Source organism: Gavia stellata, chromosome 2, assembly GCF_030936135.1.
Source record: "Gavia stellata isolate bGavSte3 chromosome 2, bGavSte3.hap2, whole genome shotgun sequence".
In the NCBI taxonomy this organism is placed as follows: Eukaryota; Metazoa; Chordata; class Aves; order Gaviiformes; family Gaviidae; genus Gavia; species Gavia stellata.
This window is the reverse complement of record NC_082595.1, coordinates 111,443,032-111,460,351: the sequence shown is the minus strand read 5'-3', so window position 1 is coordinate 111,460,351 and position 17,320 is coordinate 111,443,032. Positions and strand designations below refer to the sequence as shown.

The 17,320-nt window shown below is 46.1% G+C and overlaps 2 protein-coding genes across 2 annotated transcripts in view; both read right to left on the bottom strand.

The window, feature by feature from the left end:
* ELP3 (elongator acetyltransferase complex subunit 3) overlaps positions 1–6,848 on the bottom strand; it is a 94,149-nt gene extending 87,301 nt beyond the window's left edge. The window contains exons 1-5 of the mRNA XM_059834790.1: positions 6,824–6,848; positions 5,151–5,250; positions 4,102–4,240; positions 2,533–2,603; positions 194–257 (exon numbers count right to left, since the gene is read on the bottom strand). Of these exons, the coding sequence (XP_059690773.1) occupies positions 194–257; positions 2,533–2,603; positions 4,102–4,240; positions 5,151–5,250; positions 6,824–6,842 (393 nt within the window). The 5' untranslated portion in view covers positions 6,843–6,848. The remainder of the gene's footprint in view (positions 1–193; positions 258–2,532; positions 2,604–4,101; positions 4,241–5,150; positions 5,251–6,823) is intronic.
* Positions 6,849–13,145: 6,297 nt separating this feature from the next.
* Positions 13,146–17,320, bottom strand: part of FBXO16 (F-box protein 16) — a 30,004-nt gene continuing 25,829 nt past the window's right edge. The window contains exons 7-8 of the mRNA XM_059835747.1: positions 15,711–15,936; positions 13,146–13,213 (exon numbers count right to left, since the gene is read on the bottom strand). Coding sequence (XP_059691730.1) covers positions 13,146–13,213; positions 15,711–15,936 — 294 coding nt within the window. The remainder of the gene's footprint in view (positions 13,214–15,710; positions 15,937–17,320) is intronic.

The window sequence follows — 17,320 nt, the reverse complement described above, 5'->3', positions numbered from 1 at the left end:
GGAGAAAGAAACAACTGCTACAATAATTGAGAAGAATTTCCAGTCCTGTACTTGAGCTGCTTTAGATCTGCTTTATGAAGTTTGCTTTTGTTTTTTATTCCTGCAACACCAGGGAATTTGTAGAAATAAAAAGCAGCCTAACCCAAGTTTGTAGAGAGTGTACGCAATGCATTATGGCAGACCAAAGTAATACCTCATATCCAGTGTAAGACTGCGTTGAATATTCAAAATCAGAATCGGGTCCACCTGGGCAGTATCTGCAAATATCAAGAGACAGAAAACCAGCATCAAACTCATACAATTGCAATGTCTGAAGTACAGGTACACATAGAGGGTGCAGGTTGAGCAGATGCTGCTCTAACTACCCCATCGCTCATCAGAAACGCAGGGGGACACAAATTCGAGACAGCCTGACCACAGCAACACGCCAACCGCTCTCCTGGCATTTGTGAGCTCTCATATAGGCAAAACCAAATCCACAAAAGGAAGGCTTTATTAGCTCAAGTGCTACGGTACCTTAATGCTGCAATACAGCTTCTAGACTAAAGCCGGCTCATGGCTGCTCAGCTCAGAGCACGGGATGAATGAATGAATAAAGTCCTGTGTTTCTGCAGCACCCAATGTAAATATAGGTACAGACCCAAACGCACATGCTGGAGAGAGTGATTCCATGATATCCGTAACACTAAGAGGAACTGAGCCTATGTATGTTTACAAACGCTCAGTATACAGTGCAAAACAGTTGTTTCATTTAATTTTAATGAGAATGGGATGTCAAAAAACAATTCAGACCTGTCGAATGACATGGCATTATTCTAGGGAGCAAACATACAGTTTGAAGTAATAGTTACACACAGATTATTATATTTTAAGAAGTAATTTTACAATCATAAACAATGTAAATATTTTCCACCATTCTATCAAAAATAGTCTCATTTGATGTAAAATACAATTTTTGTTTGGCATGGAAAGACGTAAAATAGAGACATCATCCTGTTACAAAATCTACATTTCTTTTCCAGAAATTTATAGAATTGAAGTACCTTGATGGTGAGAAAGCTCATTTACATTTGTTTTCTGAACTTAGGAATCTGCTATTTAATGAATACAACACTCTAAGACTATTTCAAAAGAATACAGTCCATCTGCTCCAGATAACTGTACAGCAGTTTGGTATTAAACTACAGTTTCTGCATCTAGAGGCTTGTTTGAAACTCTTACTCTGTGACACAGCAAGACAGACTTGCAGCTATCACAGCGTGACCACTAGCCAGGAGAGGAATGGTTCACAGCAGATAGTAATTAAAAGGAATATCAATTTATTCTAAAGGGTCCTTAGCTTTCTTTTGAGGGCTGTGGGATTAAGGACCAATCTACAGTCATTCTGTGCTCAAAGGTGACCTGAGACAGGAGGGTTGACAAGCCCTTCAACGTTAGCTGCAGGCGCTGAGCACCTCCAACAGAGAAGGTAATAGAGCAGTCAGCGTATTGTTACTTACAGTGCAGATCTCAAAAGCACAGACTAAGATAACGCCATCTCTATCAAATCAGACACATTTGGTTCACAGTATAATCGATTAGTTTCCTCACCGCCTGCCCTGCAAACTCAACCCAAGTCATCTTTCACCATTATAAAATTAATTAGCAAATTACCATGGCCAAATTAATTTGCTGGCAAAAGTTGCACAATCCAATTGAAGACATTTCGTATACGTAATTACCTGGAACATCTCAAACAGAATAGCTGCTCATGCAAAAACAAGAATGGAGCCAGCTCACTGCGTTAGGCAGCTGGTACTGAAACACACTGATGTGACAAGGCGGGAAAGAGAAGCAATGTTTTGGAATAGATGAACTGATATGGTTAGAAAAAAAACAGATGAGATTTCAGGTGCACAGACTCTTAAGTCAAACAGAGGTAACATACTTCAAGGTAAACCCAAGGAAATTGGGTTTCTTAATTCAAATGAAACTCAGAAGCTATTCCCTTAACGCCACAAGCCCTTGGCAGCTGGAGGCCTTCCCTTCCATCTGTGCTCTCGTTTCATTCCATAGCCAGGCCGAGCCAGACCGTCACACCGAGCAAGTCTTTGCAGACAGCACCTGCACCTCCTCAGGTGGGTCTCGGTTCAGCAGTTTTCAAAGTTTTCAGATTGAGCCCTGTTTCTTTTCTGTAATAGTCTTCTCCAATCTGCTTACGTACCCAGTCATATGCACAACACACCTGCGCGCCCTGCCACAGTAATACAACTTGCATTTGATCGTTAATATATTCTCCTGGTTACTATATTCGCAAAAGCGTATATTTACTAAGGTAAGTAGGGTTTGGCCCACAAAAGACAAAGGTGTCCTCCTTGAAGAAAAACTGAGAACAAGTAGACTTTTTAGCGTAATGTGCAGATATTGGCAATCTGCAACTTTGCGCTTGTGCAGAAAGGAAGCCTGTCCCCAACACAGTGCTACTGCAATAGTGGATTTATACAGAAATACTGGAAAACATTCCTCTTAGGTCATCTAAGCTGTCATACTTACACACATATGTTGCCTGTAAAGTTAATGTGCGGACACCTGTGTGGTTTACACATGACAGCCACGACAGCAATCTGTAAGAAGCAGAGTTACAGAGGAGAGAAATTACAGTAATTGCTTCTGAAGTTACTAAAATAAAGCGCATCTCGGAAGGCTATGTGTACACGTGCATCTGCAAGAGACTATTTAAAGATGTTTTCTGCTTAGTCTGCCACCTAGAATATCTGTGCGTTAGCTCTTGAAGGAGGCAGCACTGGATAAACAGATAAGGAGATAAACCCTGCCCCAGGTTGCCCAGAGAGGTGGTAGATCCATCCCTGGAAACATTCCAGGTCAGGTTGGACAGGGCTCTGAGCAACCTGGTCTGGTTGGAGATGTCCCTGCTCATGGCAGGGGGTTGGACTACATGGCCTGGAAAGGTCCCTTCCCACCCAAACCCTTCTGTGATTCAATGATAACAAAAATATCAAGAAATAGGAATCCTATTATTCAATATTTCCACAATTCAGAATAAACTGGGGGTATATTATAAAGAAACAGGTGTCTTATATCAAATCTCATCAACCACCTTGCTGAAAAGACGCAGACTGACATTCAGGTATTCACTAGGACCCTTTAACATGCATGTGAAAAGAGTGCAAGGGTGAGAGTGTGCCACCAAGCATATCAAACACCACCTGGAAGATGAAAATGGGGGAGAGATGAGGAGAAACAAAAAGATATAAACCAAAGATAAAAAAAAGAGCTTCCTCCCTCCACTGAACTGAGCGAAGCCTTTTTTTCCCAGGCTGGTCTCAGACAGCTTTACGCACATTAAATTCAAGTACAAGGTAAGATGCTACCTTCTTTTTTAAAAAGGACCAGAGGAAAGAAGAGACAGACACCCTAAGATTTTCTAGTGTGCACTAATTTGGGACACTCAACTTAGAGTACCTCATTTCCAGTTTTCAGAAATCCTAGTTGGAGTAAGAGTTCAATGAAATATTCCACAGCCAAAAAGGAGAAATTATAGAAATTAAGGGGGGGTTGGGGGTGGGGTTTTCTGTGGTTTTGTTTGGGTTTTTTGGTTGCTTTTGGGTTTTTTTTTAAGTTATAAAAATTGAGCACTTCCTGGCATTTTGATTTCTGGTTTGGTTTTTTTTGTTGTTAGCTTGAGTTTAGGTGTGCTATACATACAGTAGGGAAGCTTAAAAACACACAGCTCAATGTTAGCTGTACCTCTATTCCTGCTTTCAGCTTGAACTACCTTTCAAAGGAACAGGTTAAACACTAACATTTCACTTTTGTTCACTGAGAGGGCCTGCAGATTAAGCTGCACTGTTTCTACAGCAACTGAAAAGCAAGACGTGCTGCTCTGAAACTCTTTCTCTTCTCCCAAATGCTTTGAAAGCAATAGCCCTGTGGGCACAACATCACAGAAAAGGCAACCTGGAAGCTGGCAATGCAGCCAGTGCATCTATATTAAAGCTTCTGGACAGTCAATATCCTGGTCTTTGAAAACAATTAAATACAATTTATTGATGAGAGCAGGGAAGGACAGTGGTGGATGGAGAGAATGATGTACACGCTTACCCCGCTAGCAGTCCTTATAGGCTTGGCCTTCAGCTTTGGTACCAGCACCTTGCGGTACTGTGGTGGAACAGCAGCAATGATGTCAACCAAACGTGGCTGTGCTGAAAGTCCATACTTTGCTGCCGTCTTGGTTTTCAGCCTGAAAGCAGAAATACCTCAAATTAGCAATTCCATTCAGACTTGCATACCCATATCCCACAGCAGTGCTATCGCATTACTGTCCAGTCACATAGAGATCTAGGTAGGTTCTCCCAATTTGCCTTTCCACGTAACTTATTTTAAATGCATACAGTAATTCCTCGCAACACCTGCACTGCGTATTAAGATACAGAAAATAAATTCCAAATAAAGTTGATAAGCAACAACTGCCCATGCTTTTAGTTTCTGTGTGTTTTTCTTCTAAATATGGTTTTATCAAAACTTTGTGAAAGCTGCCCACAGACTCTGACTTACCCATTTTCAGTGATTTAATTCTTTTCGTAAGTCTTCCATGCGATTAAGCCCTACATACACAGACTCTAGCCGAGTTAATTTCTCATACATTCATGCCAGTTATTTCCAGCAGCAGCAAAAAGTTAGACTCCATATAATTGGAAATGGAAACAGTGGGACAAATTCAGGTTTTATTATTCCACATACGTAAAGTTTACAGAAAGTTATTCCTTCAACAACTTCATTTATAACACATTGCTAAGAAAATTTGATTTAAACTTTATCCCTAATCTCTCCCTGATGGAATTGCCTTTGGGACTACTGAAGGATGAACACCGGTGGAAACACAAAAAGGCAATGACAAGTGTCTTAGCGTTTTTCACCACTACAACCCATTTTGTTCTCTGAGCATCACCAGTGAAATAGCAAGGCACGATTTCAAATCACCACAGAATTTCTAAATCTTGGTGGTATTTTTTAATCAGGTAACAGTAAGAGATATGACAGTAGCCTGCGAAAATAAAACATTTTAAAATAAAGCCTGAACGTAATAGACTGTACAGGACACGTTCATCACTGGTGGATCAGCTCTTCAGTGTCATCCCAGAGTGACTTACTTGTTCAGATTCACATCTTTTCCCTGCTCATGAGCCTCAATTAATTGCTTTATGATGTCAGCTATCGTCATCATCATCAGCTCGGCATGGCTGACGTCTCCTGAAATGAGAACAAAACAACAAACCACGTGTATAGACTGTGCCTTCTAACTGCTTGTAACAACCAAGGTGCATCTGCTCTGTTAATTTTCAGTATTTCCTACAATTGTTGCCTACAGAGGGAATTTTGCCACTGCATATCACTCTGGATTTGCAGCATTCCTCAAATGACAGTCACCGCCTCGTACCACTGATTTTCTTTTACTTCTAGGACACGCTCCACCTTCTTATGTCAGAGTAATCTGCACAACAGCTAAGAATAAAAAGTCATTGGAAGTTAAAGACAATTAGCAGACCAGTCGGATGCTAGCAGTACACGTGGCAAGGGACAGCACGTGTTCTGAGCATGGTGGGGCAAGTCAAACGAAGAGGCCAGCTCTGTGAACTCCCCTCCATCACAGAGAGGGTACTCTGCATCAGGCAGCGTATCAGTGCCTTAAAGCTTCCCCGCTGCACCTCACAGACCCACCCTATGCTGCAACGAGGTTTTGCACTGTATAGACTGTATACATTGCTTACATTTCTACAGCTTTGGGAGAAGAGAGGCATGGCTATTAAGAGACCCATCCACACTTCCTATCAACAATGTGCATTTATTTCATCTTGTGCGGCTCTGTCTACACCAGCAAGTGTTGGGACAGTAAAATATACACCCGAAAATTGTCAGAAAAGCCACTAGCAGGGACATAGCTGTGTGTACAACTGCTCCAACAAGTTTTTGTTCGTGCCAGCTGTGCTGAAACCCAGCAGCATTTACACCCACCCGGGAGAAGCACCACAGTGATGTTCCATCTGGTCTCTCTCTGCAGGTAGTTTTGTGGGACAGACCATACTGCTACTAGCCCTGCACTGCTCTCCATCATCTTTGCTGCTCCATATCCTTTCCCCTGTTTTTTTTTCCCTTTCCCATGAAGGAAAAGCCCAGCAACACCCAGACTCCCCTACCCCCAGCACCCCATTCTGTGTCTGACAGTCAGGGCACCAGTCAGGAACAAGGCAAACTCCTGAGCACCCACATGGGTGCAAAGATTCTGCCTCCCAGTGACAGCACCCAATTCAACAGTGTGGAGAAAAAACGGCTGGCTCACAGAGGGGTGCCAAGTCCCTCCAACCCTCACTGGAGGTCAGGGCTGGCCCTCCACCGCCTCCAAAAGAACGTGGAAGGGAGAGAGCAAGGTCTTGCCTTGTTTTCCCACCCCCCCACACACAGACAGCGTCAGGGGAGGTGGTAAAGCCCTGCCACCCCACAGCTCCCACCCCCACCGGGCCGGGGAAAGCATGAGGAGCCCCGTCCCACAGCCCCCCCGCCGTGCCCACACACGGGGTAAAGTGTTGTTCCTCAGTCCCCCCTTACACACACACGGCAGGGAAAGGCGGCAAAACCCTCCCCCATTGCCCCCTACACAGCGGCGGGGGAGGAGGGCAAAGCCCTGCCCCACAGCCCCTCCTCCCCCCTCTTTCCCAGGGCCGGGGGAAGCAGCAAAGCGCTGCCCCACTGCCCTCAGCTCCTGGGAGAGAGGCAGGGGCCACCGTGCCGCCAGCCCCGGGCACTGCGATCCCCCCCAGCCCGGTACCTTTCCTCTTCTGCTTCATGCTGGCGGCACCCCCCAAACGCTCCCTCACGGGCCAGGCCAGCGACTCCTGCCGTGAAGCGATACTGCTCCTCGACACGCACCGTCGTGAAAACGTCGCACCTCCAGCCGCGCTGCCGGAAAGCGACTGGAGGACGACGACTGGGGGGGGGGGGGGGGGGGGGGTCGCCGCACTGCGCATGCGCACCCGCACATCTGATGGCGGCGCTGCCTCCCTGAGGGTCCGTCCTTACCGTGTGCAGTTTGAAGGGCTCCTCGTTGAAATCCTCAGCATTTACCGGTATTTATCGGTATTGCCGCTCCGCCAGCGGGGAGGCTCGAGTCCCCTGGAGGGCCCCCACCCCGCCCCCCGCCTCCCCGCCGGCCTTCGGGCCCTGCGCCCCTTCAGCGCTAGGTGGTAGCAGAGTACCGCGATGAGGAGGGGAAAACGAGCTGGATTTTCCTGACAGAAGGCTAAAAGTCTCTCCCCGAGAGGAGCCTGGAGACCCACGGGCTCCTAGGGAGCACAAGGCGGGGAGCCGGGGGCGGTGGGAGGGAGCGGGGGGGGAAGAGGGGCCTTTGAGGGGCTCCCTGTGGGGAGAGGCTGAGGGAAGGGGCTCGTTCAGCTGGGAGAGGAAAGGGCTTCGGGGGGGCCCTGACAGCATCCCCCGGTATCGCCGAGGAGGCTACCTCTTCACAGTGGTGTGTGGTAGGACGGGAGGTAACGGGCCTAAGTTTTGAGGAAGGAGTTCAAACTGGGTGTAAGGAGAAACTTCTTCATCGGCAGGCCAGCCAAGTATCGGGGTGGGTTGCCCATAGCGGTTCTGTCATCTTCTTTGGAGGATGTATCAGAAAGAGTGTGGCCAGCAGGAGTAGGGAGGGGATCGTGCCCCTGTACTCGGTGCTGGTGAGGCCGCACCTCGAATGCTGTGTTCAGTTTTGGGCCCCTCACTCCAAGAAGGACCTTGAGGTGCTGGAGCGTGTCCAGAGAAGGGCGACGGAGCTGGTGAGGGGTCTGGAGCACAAGTCTGATGAGGAGCGGCTGAGGGAGCTGGGGGTGTTCAGTCTGGAGAAGAGGAGGCTGAGGGGAGACCTCATCACTCTCTACAACTGCCTGAAAGGGGGTTGTGGGGAGGTGGGTGTTGGTCTCTTCTCCCAAGTGACAAGTGATAAGACAAGAGGAAATGGCCTGAAGTTGCACCAGGGGAAGTTCAGGCTGGATATTAGGAAAAATGTCTTTACTGAGAGAGTGGTAAAGCACTGGAAGAGGCTGCCCAGGGAGGTGGTGGAGTCACCAGGAACATGTGGATGTGGCATTGTGGGACATGGTTCAGTGGCCATGGTGGTGTTGGTTGATGGTTGGACTTGATGGTCTTACAGGTCTTTTCCAACCTTAATGATTCTGTGATTCTGTGATTTGAAGACCCAGCTGGATAAAGCCCTCAGCAACCCGGGGCTGATCCCAGAGCTGGCCCTGCTTAGAGGGCCAGCTCTACGGTCCTATGAAATGAACTCAAGATCCTTCCATGAATCTCCAATGACTTCTGGAACCCACATGAGCTTCAACATCTACAACTTCTCCAGGCAGGGAGTTTTACAGCTGAATTACATCTCCTGTGAGGAACTACCTGCTTTTGTTTGTTTGTTGCTGTTAGCCAGAGCCTCACTGGTGCCGCCAGCTTCCGCCTCTCCTTGCTGGTGGCATACTGGTCCACCGCTAGATTCTGGTGGATCTCTTTGCGAGTAACGTGAACCTAGCAGTGAGCAGAGGGGAGAGGCTGCCTGGATGAGAAAACAGGATTGCAGAGACAGAGAGAACAGGCAGAAAGGAAAAACAGGCCACCAAAAAGAAAAAAAAAACACCAAATGACAGGAAAAAATGAAGAGAGATGCTGGCAACTGATGAGTGACACGCTTTTATGATTTACGGGCTGGTAAAAACCTTTCTTTGAAAACCTCCTGGTCTGGGGGTGGACCTGAAGATTTCTGGCATCCTGCTGACGACCCGCTGAGTCCCAGGCACGTGCCTGGGAACTGAAGGGTCAGCAGGGTTTGCAGGGAGGGAAGAGGGCACGTGGAAGGAGCCACGGGTCGGCTGTTCCCACCACATGGGTTGGTTTATAACGCAACCAGAGCCTGCTCTGGTGCCTGAGGTCATTGCTCGCAACCTGGCAGGCAGCTTGTACAAGGGTGTATGTCTGTGCACGCGTGTTGTGAGACCATCTTGCCTTCCCCACCTTGCTGGGTGGATTTGGCAGCACCCTGCCTGTACAAAGCAAGATCCCAGGATGGAACAGGTTGAAAACACGGTTTAGACCATCTGCTCCCGTTGCTACCTCTCTCCTGCCTTCAGGGCTTTTTAGAGAGCTGAATTCAGTTTCTTTCCTACAGGATGTGCTGGGAGTGCCCTGCAATGTCTGGACCTGTCTATACCCGTGATTTTAGCTCCCCGGGGGTCTCCCAAGCATCCTGTGCCAACCAGCAATGTATCAGTGGTTTGGAGAGTGGCTGTGATCAGGATACGGGCTGCGCAAACAGCTACAAAGCATCTACCCAGGCATGCATCTCCTGCCATCACCTTTCTCAAACCTACTGCAGCAGCTGCTGTGCAGCAGGGGACGTTTCAGATGCAACCACGCAGTCAGGGGTTGTCTGCATGTCTTGCCGTGTCCTGCTTTGGGCTGGCTGGGGTAGGAAAGCGATTGGTTTCGCTGAATTATTTGATGGTGCCCCCACTACACAGCATCCATCTGGAGGATGTCTTTGCATGTTGCTGGGGATGGCACAGAGTACAGGACAGGCAGGATGCCCGTGCTAGACGCACAGTAAGGCGATCAGTCTAAAAGCATGCCAGCAGGGACAAGGGGATGATTTCAAACCAATTCCCATACCCCACTCCCTCTCCTTAATCCACACCCCCCTAAATACAATCCTACACACCGTGTTACTGCCTCCTCATCTCCTCAGCCCTTCCTTACATGAGCTGAGCTGTGCTCTCCATTTGTTATCAGCTTCATCCACCTATTACTGCAACTTTTTATCTTGTGCTCAGCTACTATCATTAGCTGCTTTCCCTTTGCCGCAAGGTCTCCACGCTCTTTGGTAACCGTCCTTTAACCTATTACAACCCCAATGCCGCCGCTGAGGCTTCTGAATGCTCTTCCTTCCCCGGCAACAGCTCACGTTCAATCATCTTCCATCTCGCCACACAAGTTGGACGTTTCTGAAAATCCTCAGTTTTTATCCAACTGTGCTCCCACCTGCAACTCCCATCAACTTCAGTTACACACATTCCTTTTTCCAAGTTTTTGTTTCTTTAGCTCAGAAGAACAATAACCAGGAAATCTTCATTTTGGCTACAAAGCCAAACTACAGTACCAAACTCTGCCATGGCTCCCAGCAAGGAACACCAGGTAAATGCAGGTAGAGTTTTGGGCAGAAACAGATGGTAAAACTTGGGTAAGAGGGCGGCTGGCATGTTTGGGTTTGTTCCCCACATCTGAGCAGGGCTGTAGCCTAGGGCTCACATTCTGATCTTGCTTGTACTGGTGGAATTCAGATGCAGCAATGCTGATTCATTGGCCTCTGGGGTTTAAAAGGTACTTTCAGTTCTTTAATCAAAGGCTGTGGCTAACGAGAGTTGTGTAGGATCCGGAAATGCCAAGCAGTGCAGGGAAATGCGCATCTACAAGGAAGGGTGCAGGCATATCAACCTTCCTCTGTACTTGTTTAGCAATTTCTTATCAGCGTATCTGGAAGCGCACTATAAAGGTGGATAAACAACCATCTGCCTCTGCAGATCAGCAGCCCCAGGCACAGACGGTGATACGGCTTGCCTAAGGCCAGCCAGCAGCTCAGTGGCAGAGGCAGGTGATGGAGACTCTATCTTTTCTCTCCATTTCAGATTCTGACCCATTTTGCCACCTCAGGAATGATTGTGAAGTATGTTGTAAGTACATGCATTTTTATTTTAATAACATAATCGGTAGGAGTTACATCAAGGCATTATGTAGGTCTGCTGTTACTTCAAGGATAGACTACTTGGCTTGGTATGTTCCTGGATATTACTGTTAGTTATTTTACAGCATCATAAATACAAAAACTTTATAAAACAAAGAAGGCCTAACCATAAAATGTATAGTGAGCACTTAATACGCAGTGAAGGCACAGTGTCTTCAGTAACGGCCGAGCACTCAGCTCATGATCAGTCAGACCCTGGGAACTTTACCTTTCCGGCGAGTATGCTCATTGATGAGAAAAGAAAACCAATTGCTGTAGGGTTACATCATTTCCTTGCATAGCCATTTGCTGTGTGTAACACAGAGCTAGTGCTGAACTGCTGCCACAAGAAGCTACATGCTGCCTAATGGAGACAAAAAAAAAAGCTGGAACAACAGTTTGGATTTAAGAAGCCAAGGGAACACCCATGAAGCAATCAGTTTAACTTGGTTTCCTGGGAGAAAAGGCTTGTGAGGAGAGATTTGCAATACCAGGGATGAATGTTTTGGATGGGATTTACCCCACCTCACTTTAAATTCTCAAAAGTTAGCTTTCTTAATCAAAATTAGTCAGTCTGGTCTCTTGCATAATCAACAGAACCTAAGATATGAGATAATTGCCGTCTGCAAGTTCCTATTTCAGCTGATCACTTGAGAGGTGACCAGTTTAGGCTTAACTAGCTCTTAGGCCATTGTGTTCGTTGAGATGAACTCCCCCTTCCAAGCATCCAGGGCAACTGGAAAAATGAAGGAACAAAGTCTGGGAGAGGGAGATGCACTGAGTTACCTAATCATTGATTTGGAGATGGCACTCAACCAAGTACCCCAATGGGCAGAGTCTCCTGCTGGATGCTCTCCCTTCAGGTAAGATCCATGGTACGTCATGCCTGGTGCTTGGTCTTGACAACGGTCAATGTCTCTTGAGCCAAAAAATTTGAAACCCTCAAGTGACACAGTGCAGAACAATCTGCTCACAGAGCAGAAGTCTTCTCCTAATCCTTGTTGATCGGTAGTTGGCATTTTCCTGAAACATGATTTCTGGTCTATAAATGTTGAGAATTCATGGGCGTACTGTGACTCTTCCTAACATGTGGAAAGGTTCGGTTTTATCCCAGCTCTCTCACTCTGGGATATGATAAGGCAATGAGTTACAGTTGCTGTGCATTCAGTCCCGTTATCCTTAAAAACTGCTATTTGTTACATTTATTGGACATTTCCTGAATTGTGGAAAAGACAAATAAGAGCACGTGATTTCCATTCTCTTAAATAATTAGACTAGTGCCAGCTCCCCACACAGTCATGTGCAATGCTGTAATCCAAAGTGTGGGATTTGATTTCTTTCTCACTAACATGATTGAGAAGATGGAGTTGCTGTGTTTAAAAAGAAATTCTTTCTTCAGTACAGCTCTAACTAGGTTTTTCTTGAAGCGTTTTCCCTGAGCCTCCTGTCTCCCACATATTAAAGGCTTTTCCCTTCAACGCTGTGGTGCTTTCTTCACAGTCTAGCTGATTTGGCAGGGGCTGTAGGTTACAGCTGAGGGATCACATTAACATTGGTGGTAAACCACTCAATTTGTAGGGAGGGTCCAGTTTCCATCACTCAGGTGGCTGGTAGTCCTCCCTTGTCTTCCACAATCCCCTTGGTGCCCACAGAGACAGACAACTTCTGTAATTCACTGGCAAAGCATCACAGAGCAGCTCAGGCCATGGGATATGCCTCAAGATGTCCGAGTGACACACAGGCAAGCTCACATGAGGTCCAGCAGCTCTAGCAAGGATCTACCTGAGTGTCTCCACAGTCAAAAGCCTAGGTGAACTCTGCAGAGATGACATACCCAGAAGAAAAAGAGAATATAGCACCAGCTCGAGAGCAGCAGTGACAGGAAATCAGGCTGAGAAGCACAACAGGAAAACAGACTTAGACTGTACACCGGTTTAGAAATAGGAGATCCCACCTGGAGATCCCAAAGGCCGGCAGGAGTCATTGCACCAAGTACGGTACTTCCAAAAAAAGTATAAAGCCATTGCTCCAACACCTTTCTATCTAAACTGGCTGCAAGGCAGTTAAGATTTCTTTTGGACAGCCTAAGTGAGAATAGACGCAGGACCTCTGTGCCTGTTTCTTTGCATTGTGTGGCGAGATCAATGAAGAAAGTCTTTTCTAGCAACAGTTGAAAAAAAAATAAGCTGGGTCCTTATGAAGAGCTCAAAAGCAGCCGTTCTTCACCCAGCACAGCCTGTGACTCGGGTAGCATTGCTGTTATTCCCCCAGTGCCAGGCAGATAAGTTTCTGTTCTGCTGGGATGAAAGATACTCTGGATCCTCCCTTACTCTGTGTCAGATCCTTGGTTAGATGGAGGAATGTGCCAGGGCTGAGCCTCAAACAGTGGAGATGCTAGATGAAAGAGAAATAATGTAAGAATCAGACAGATTAGTTTAGTCAGAGAATTCAGATTCTGAACATATTTAGATACTCAGCCAATCCTTAGGATTTTGGTGGCATTTAATACCTTTACAAATCTGGATTGAATGGAAAGATGGTTTCCATTCATCATCTCATTATAGAGAAAATAATCATCAATGAAAGCATCTTTACTTTTCCTGCCCACCTTTCTGACAATCTGCAAACATGCCCTGGTAAAGCCCAGCTGGAGCACTCTCTAAAGTTGGTAGGTTTACCTTGGGAAAAGCCTGACAGAGATCACAAAGGTCCAGGAGAGGTCACTGAAGGAATTAAGATAGGATTTGTCTCTCTCTGATACAAAAAAAATACAGTTTTGCCTTGCAAATTGCCCCTAATCCAAATGCAATCCCTCCGGGTTAATTCACCTTGGCAGTTTTTATACTGCAGCAATGGTGTTTGTAGATGGCTTGCTTCCTCACTCTCCCTAGCCCTTTCCTGGTGCAGTTTTTCTTATCATGTAGAAGACAGTGACTGCAACAGAGGTCAGACAGGACACTGCACGTCCCTGCGTGCACCATTATCCTCCATCTGTATAGCGTCATTAATAATCACTGGGTGGCCACTTCCCTGCAGGAGCTCCCCTTACTCCATCCCCCACATCCTCTTTGACAATGCTAAACCGCACCTCAACAGCAGTTGCAGATTGGTTTGCAGAAATTAAGAGACTTGAGAAACTACCTTCTTCCCATTCCCAGTGCCTCCAGGACGACAGCAGTCAGAGCTGAGTGTCACATTCGTGGGAGGCCACAACGCTGCTGCCAGACCAGCAGAATCCCCTTGATTGACCACAACAACCAATAACGCAGCCAAGGCCCAGAGCCTACGCTTAACTCTTCATGACTTGGCCCCAGTCCGGCGTACAACCTTCCTAAGGCTCTGTCCACGCAATGTGACTTCAGGACGACGTTCCTATTTTATAGAAACCTTGCATTGCTTTAGAAATATGCGGCACTGTAACCCTCTAGCCTAATCTTGATGCTTTCCTCTCTTGGCTCTTATGACCAGGATGCATTTATGTACTGCTTAGTACATGAAGCGGTCTTGTGTTTTCCTTGGGCCTCATTTTACTCATTGCAGTGGTTTCACCTATGTATCATCCTTCATCTGTGTTTGGATTCTTTCTTTCATCTCCCACAGAAGGATTTGTGATCACTCATTTGCACTGTGGGTCACCCTCCTCATGAGCGGTAGCCTACGTTCCTGCTAAAAATGCTAGATGCTAGGGAGATCCAAAGGGATGCTGGAGGTCTCCACGTGCTCCTTTATCTCCCTTCTAGATGGGATCTTCAATAATTACTGGATAGTCGCTGCCCTCACTCTACCCCTGTGTTCTCTTTGAAAATCCTAACAGTATCACATCAGAATCATAGAATCATAGACTCATAGAATCATTTAGGTTGGAAAAGACCTTTAAGATCATCAAGTCCAACCATAAACCTAACCCTGCCAAGTCCACCACCAAACCATGTCCCTAAGCACCTCATCCACACATCTTCTAAAAACCTCCAGGGGTGGTGACTCCACCACCTCCCTGGGCAGCCTGTGCCAATGTCTGACAGCCCTTTCAGTGAGGAATTTTTTCCTAATATCCAGTCTAAATTTCCCCTGATGCAACTTGAGGCCTCTTTTCCTTTGTTCATTCCAGGTTCTTTATCCACTACTCTTCTTGTGCTATTAAAAATCATCAGGGGTCACAAATTGCAGCCTTAAATGGACAGCCCGCTTGTGAACTAATAGGACTTTCACCAAAGTCTGCACAAACATTGTGTGCTTCTGAAAGATACCCAATACTTTCCCAGCCAGCTGCAGATATTGAGGACCTTCAGAAGGTGCTGGGTATATCAAGAGGTGAGGTCTTCGTAAATAGCTGCCCAAACCAACCCTAGACTGAAATGGCATAAAATTGTTTTGGATGGTGTCAGTCTGCCTCCTTATTTTTGGAAGGCATTCACAGACAGCTGCTTTCTCAGCTGTTGTCTCCCTGGAGTTGATCGCTATCTCCTGTAATTTGCTGAATGCTCCGGGTCCAACCTAACCGCACCAGCTCCTCCTGGCATCTATCCAGGACCTGGCAGAGTCCATGGACTTTGGGCTGAGCCCACTGTCACTTCTGATCTAAGATGCCTTGCTCTGCCATTGAGTATTAGTGAGTTAAACCCGTGTGAAGCCCATGCCAGCGTTCAATACCAAGATGACAGCCGTGACAGACAGGTGGACCTAGCAAGTGCTAGATGTGACGTCTTTGGCCATATGTTCTCTTTTGATGCAGCAAATCACTGTCATCTGGATTGCCGCCATCCAGAATGACTGCCTTCTCCTTCGCCTACAGAAATATACTGCCAGCACCATCTCCTTCCCGCTGCGCACTAAATTTGGATATTCGCAATCTCTACAATAGCCTCCACATGGGACAGGGCAGCGTACTAACATGGGGACCTGTTGTTCATCCTTGTGAAGTCTTTCTTTCCTCTTCCATGTGGCTTTGGCACGGGAGCTCGAACAGGTGCTGGTCGTATCCCGGCATTCCACTGGGAGCTCTGGGCTAGGGTCTTTGCTGCCGCTTTGGAGGGCGGGTTCCCGGTTGACTGGTGAGTGGCCCAGCTGGGACGAACTTGTGGTTTTGGAACAGACTCCAGAGCTGCAGAAAGTGATAGCTAGGAAGAGAAGGCGGTAAGACTATCATCCCAACAGCTTCAGAGGGACTGAAAACATTGGAGTCCATTGAGAACTTCTATAAAGTCTATACATTCTATAAATTATAGTCCTAAATTATATCCCTAAACAATATTCCTAAATGATACAAGCCTAATCTGCATTTTTTGCAGTGACCTGTGCTCTGGTATAAGTTTACCTTAAGGACAAAAGGACCCAATTAGAAATTGATGCTAGTAAAGCCAAACCCACATTAATTGATTCTCCACATCAATTCATATGTTAATGTGCAAATTTTTCCCCGTGCATATGGCTGCGTCTGATCCCAGTCTTGCTTGCTGTTTGAAGTCTCGCAGTGTAAAGGATGAAGTTTATTTTAACATACTGTTCAATGAACATTTTACTAAACAGGATAAAAATTAAGCAAAAAAAATCATAGCAACACAGTGATTGTTTATTCCTTGAGAAAGATCCCAAATACTCAAAACACACAGGTTCTGCAGACCAACAGCTTTGGCTTTTTTTTTGACTGGTACAAATTATTTGGTAAGAATAGTGAACAAACATTAACAAAACCAAACATTTACATAGCAACTCATTAAAAAGCAATGTGGACAGATAGTCTTATGTGAAACTAGTGTCCATAGTAAAATGGTTGTGCAGAAAAGTCAACGCTGTTCTGTAATTCCTACCCGCCTCTTTCCCCTTCCCATTATTTGAATTGGCAGCAACGGCAGATATATGGGGCTTCAGGCCTAATTGTCTAGTTATAAATAAGCAATCCAGCAACTGCTGAATATCAAACTAAAGAAAGGCCAATGATTATACAACTGCCAAACGAGGTCCAAGTTCTTAGCAGTACTTGACGTGCGACAGAGATGGTGTGATAAAAGCAGCTGCAGTTTTTTTGTCCTAGCGAGAAAAGCACAATACCATAGAAGCAGTAGCAGTTGGAGCAGAGATCTGACTGTTCCTTGCTTTTCAGCTCCTGTGGTGTTGGTGGTTCAGTTTTAGAGCTCATGGGGACAGATAGGCATAGACTGTTAAAGCCGCACTATACTTTTAAAATTAGGTTGACATACATAAGCTGATTTTGAATATGCAAACATTATATCAAGTTATTTTCACTCTTAGGAATAGTCCCATGAAGTTCAACAGCGTTTCTTGTATGAATAAATAAAATTAAAAATAAAGTTTGCAGAATGTAAATATACACTGGACAGGACCATGTCTCAGTGCTAAGAGCTCTGGATCTTCATGTGGGCTATACCCACACAGTACTTAAATACGATTCATAATCAAAACATCAATTCCCTGTCAAAAATTTGAAAAAATAGGAAAATTTATTCCTGACTTCAAATGCTGCAATCTTATTACCTTAGGATA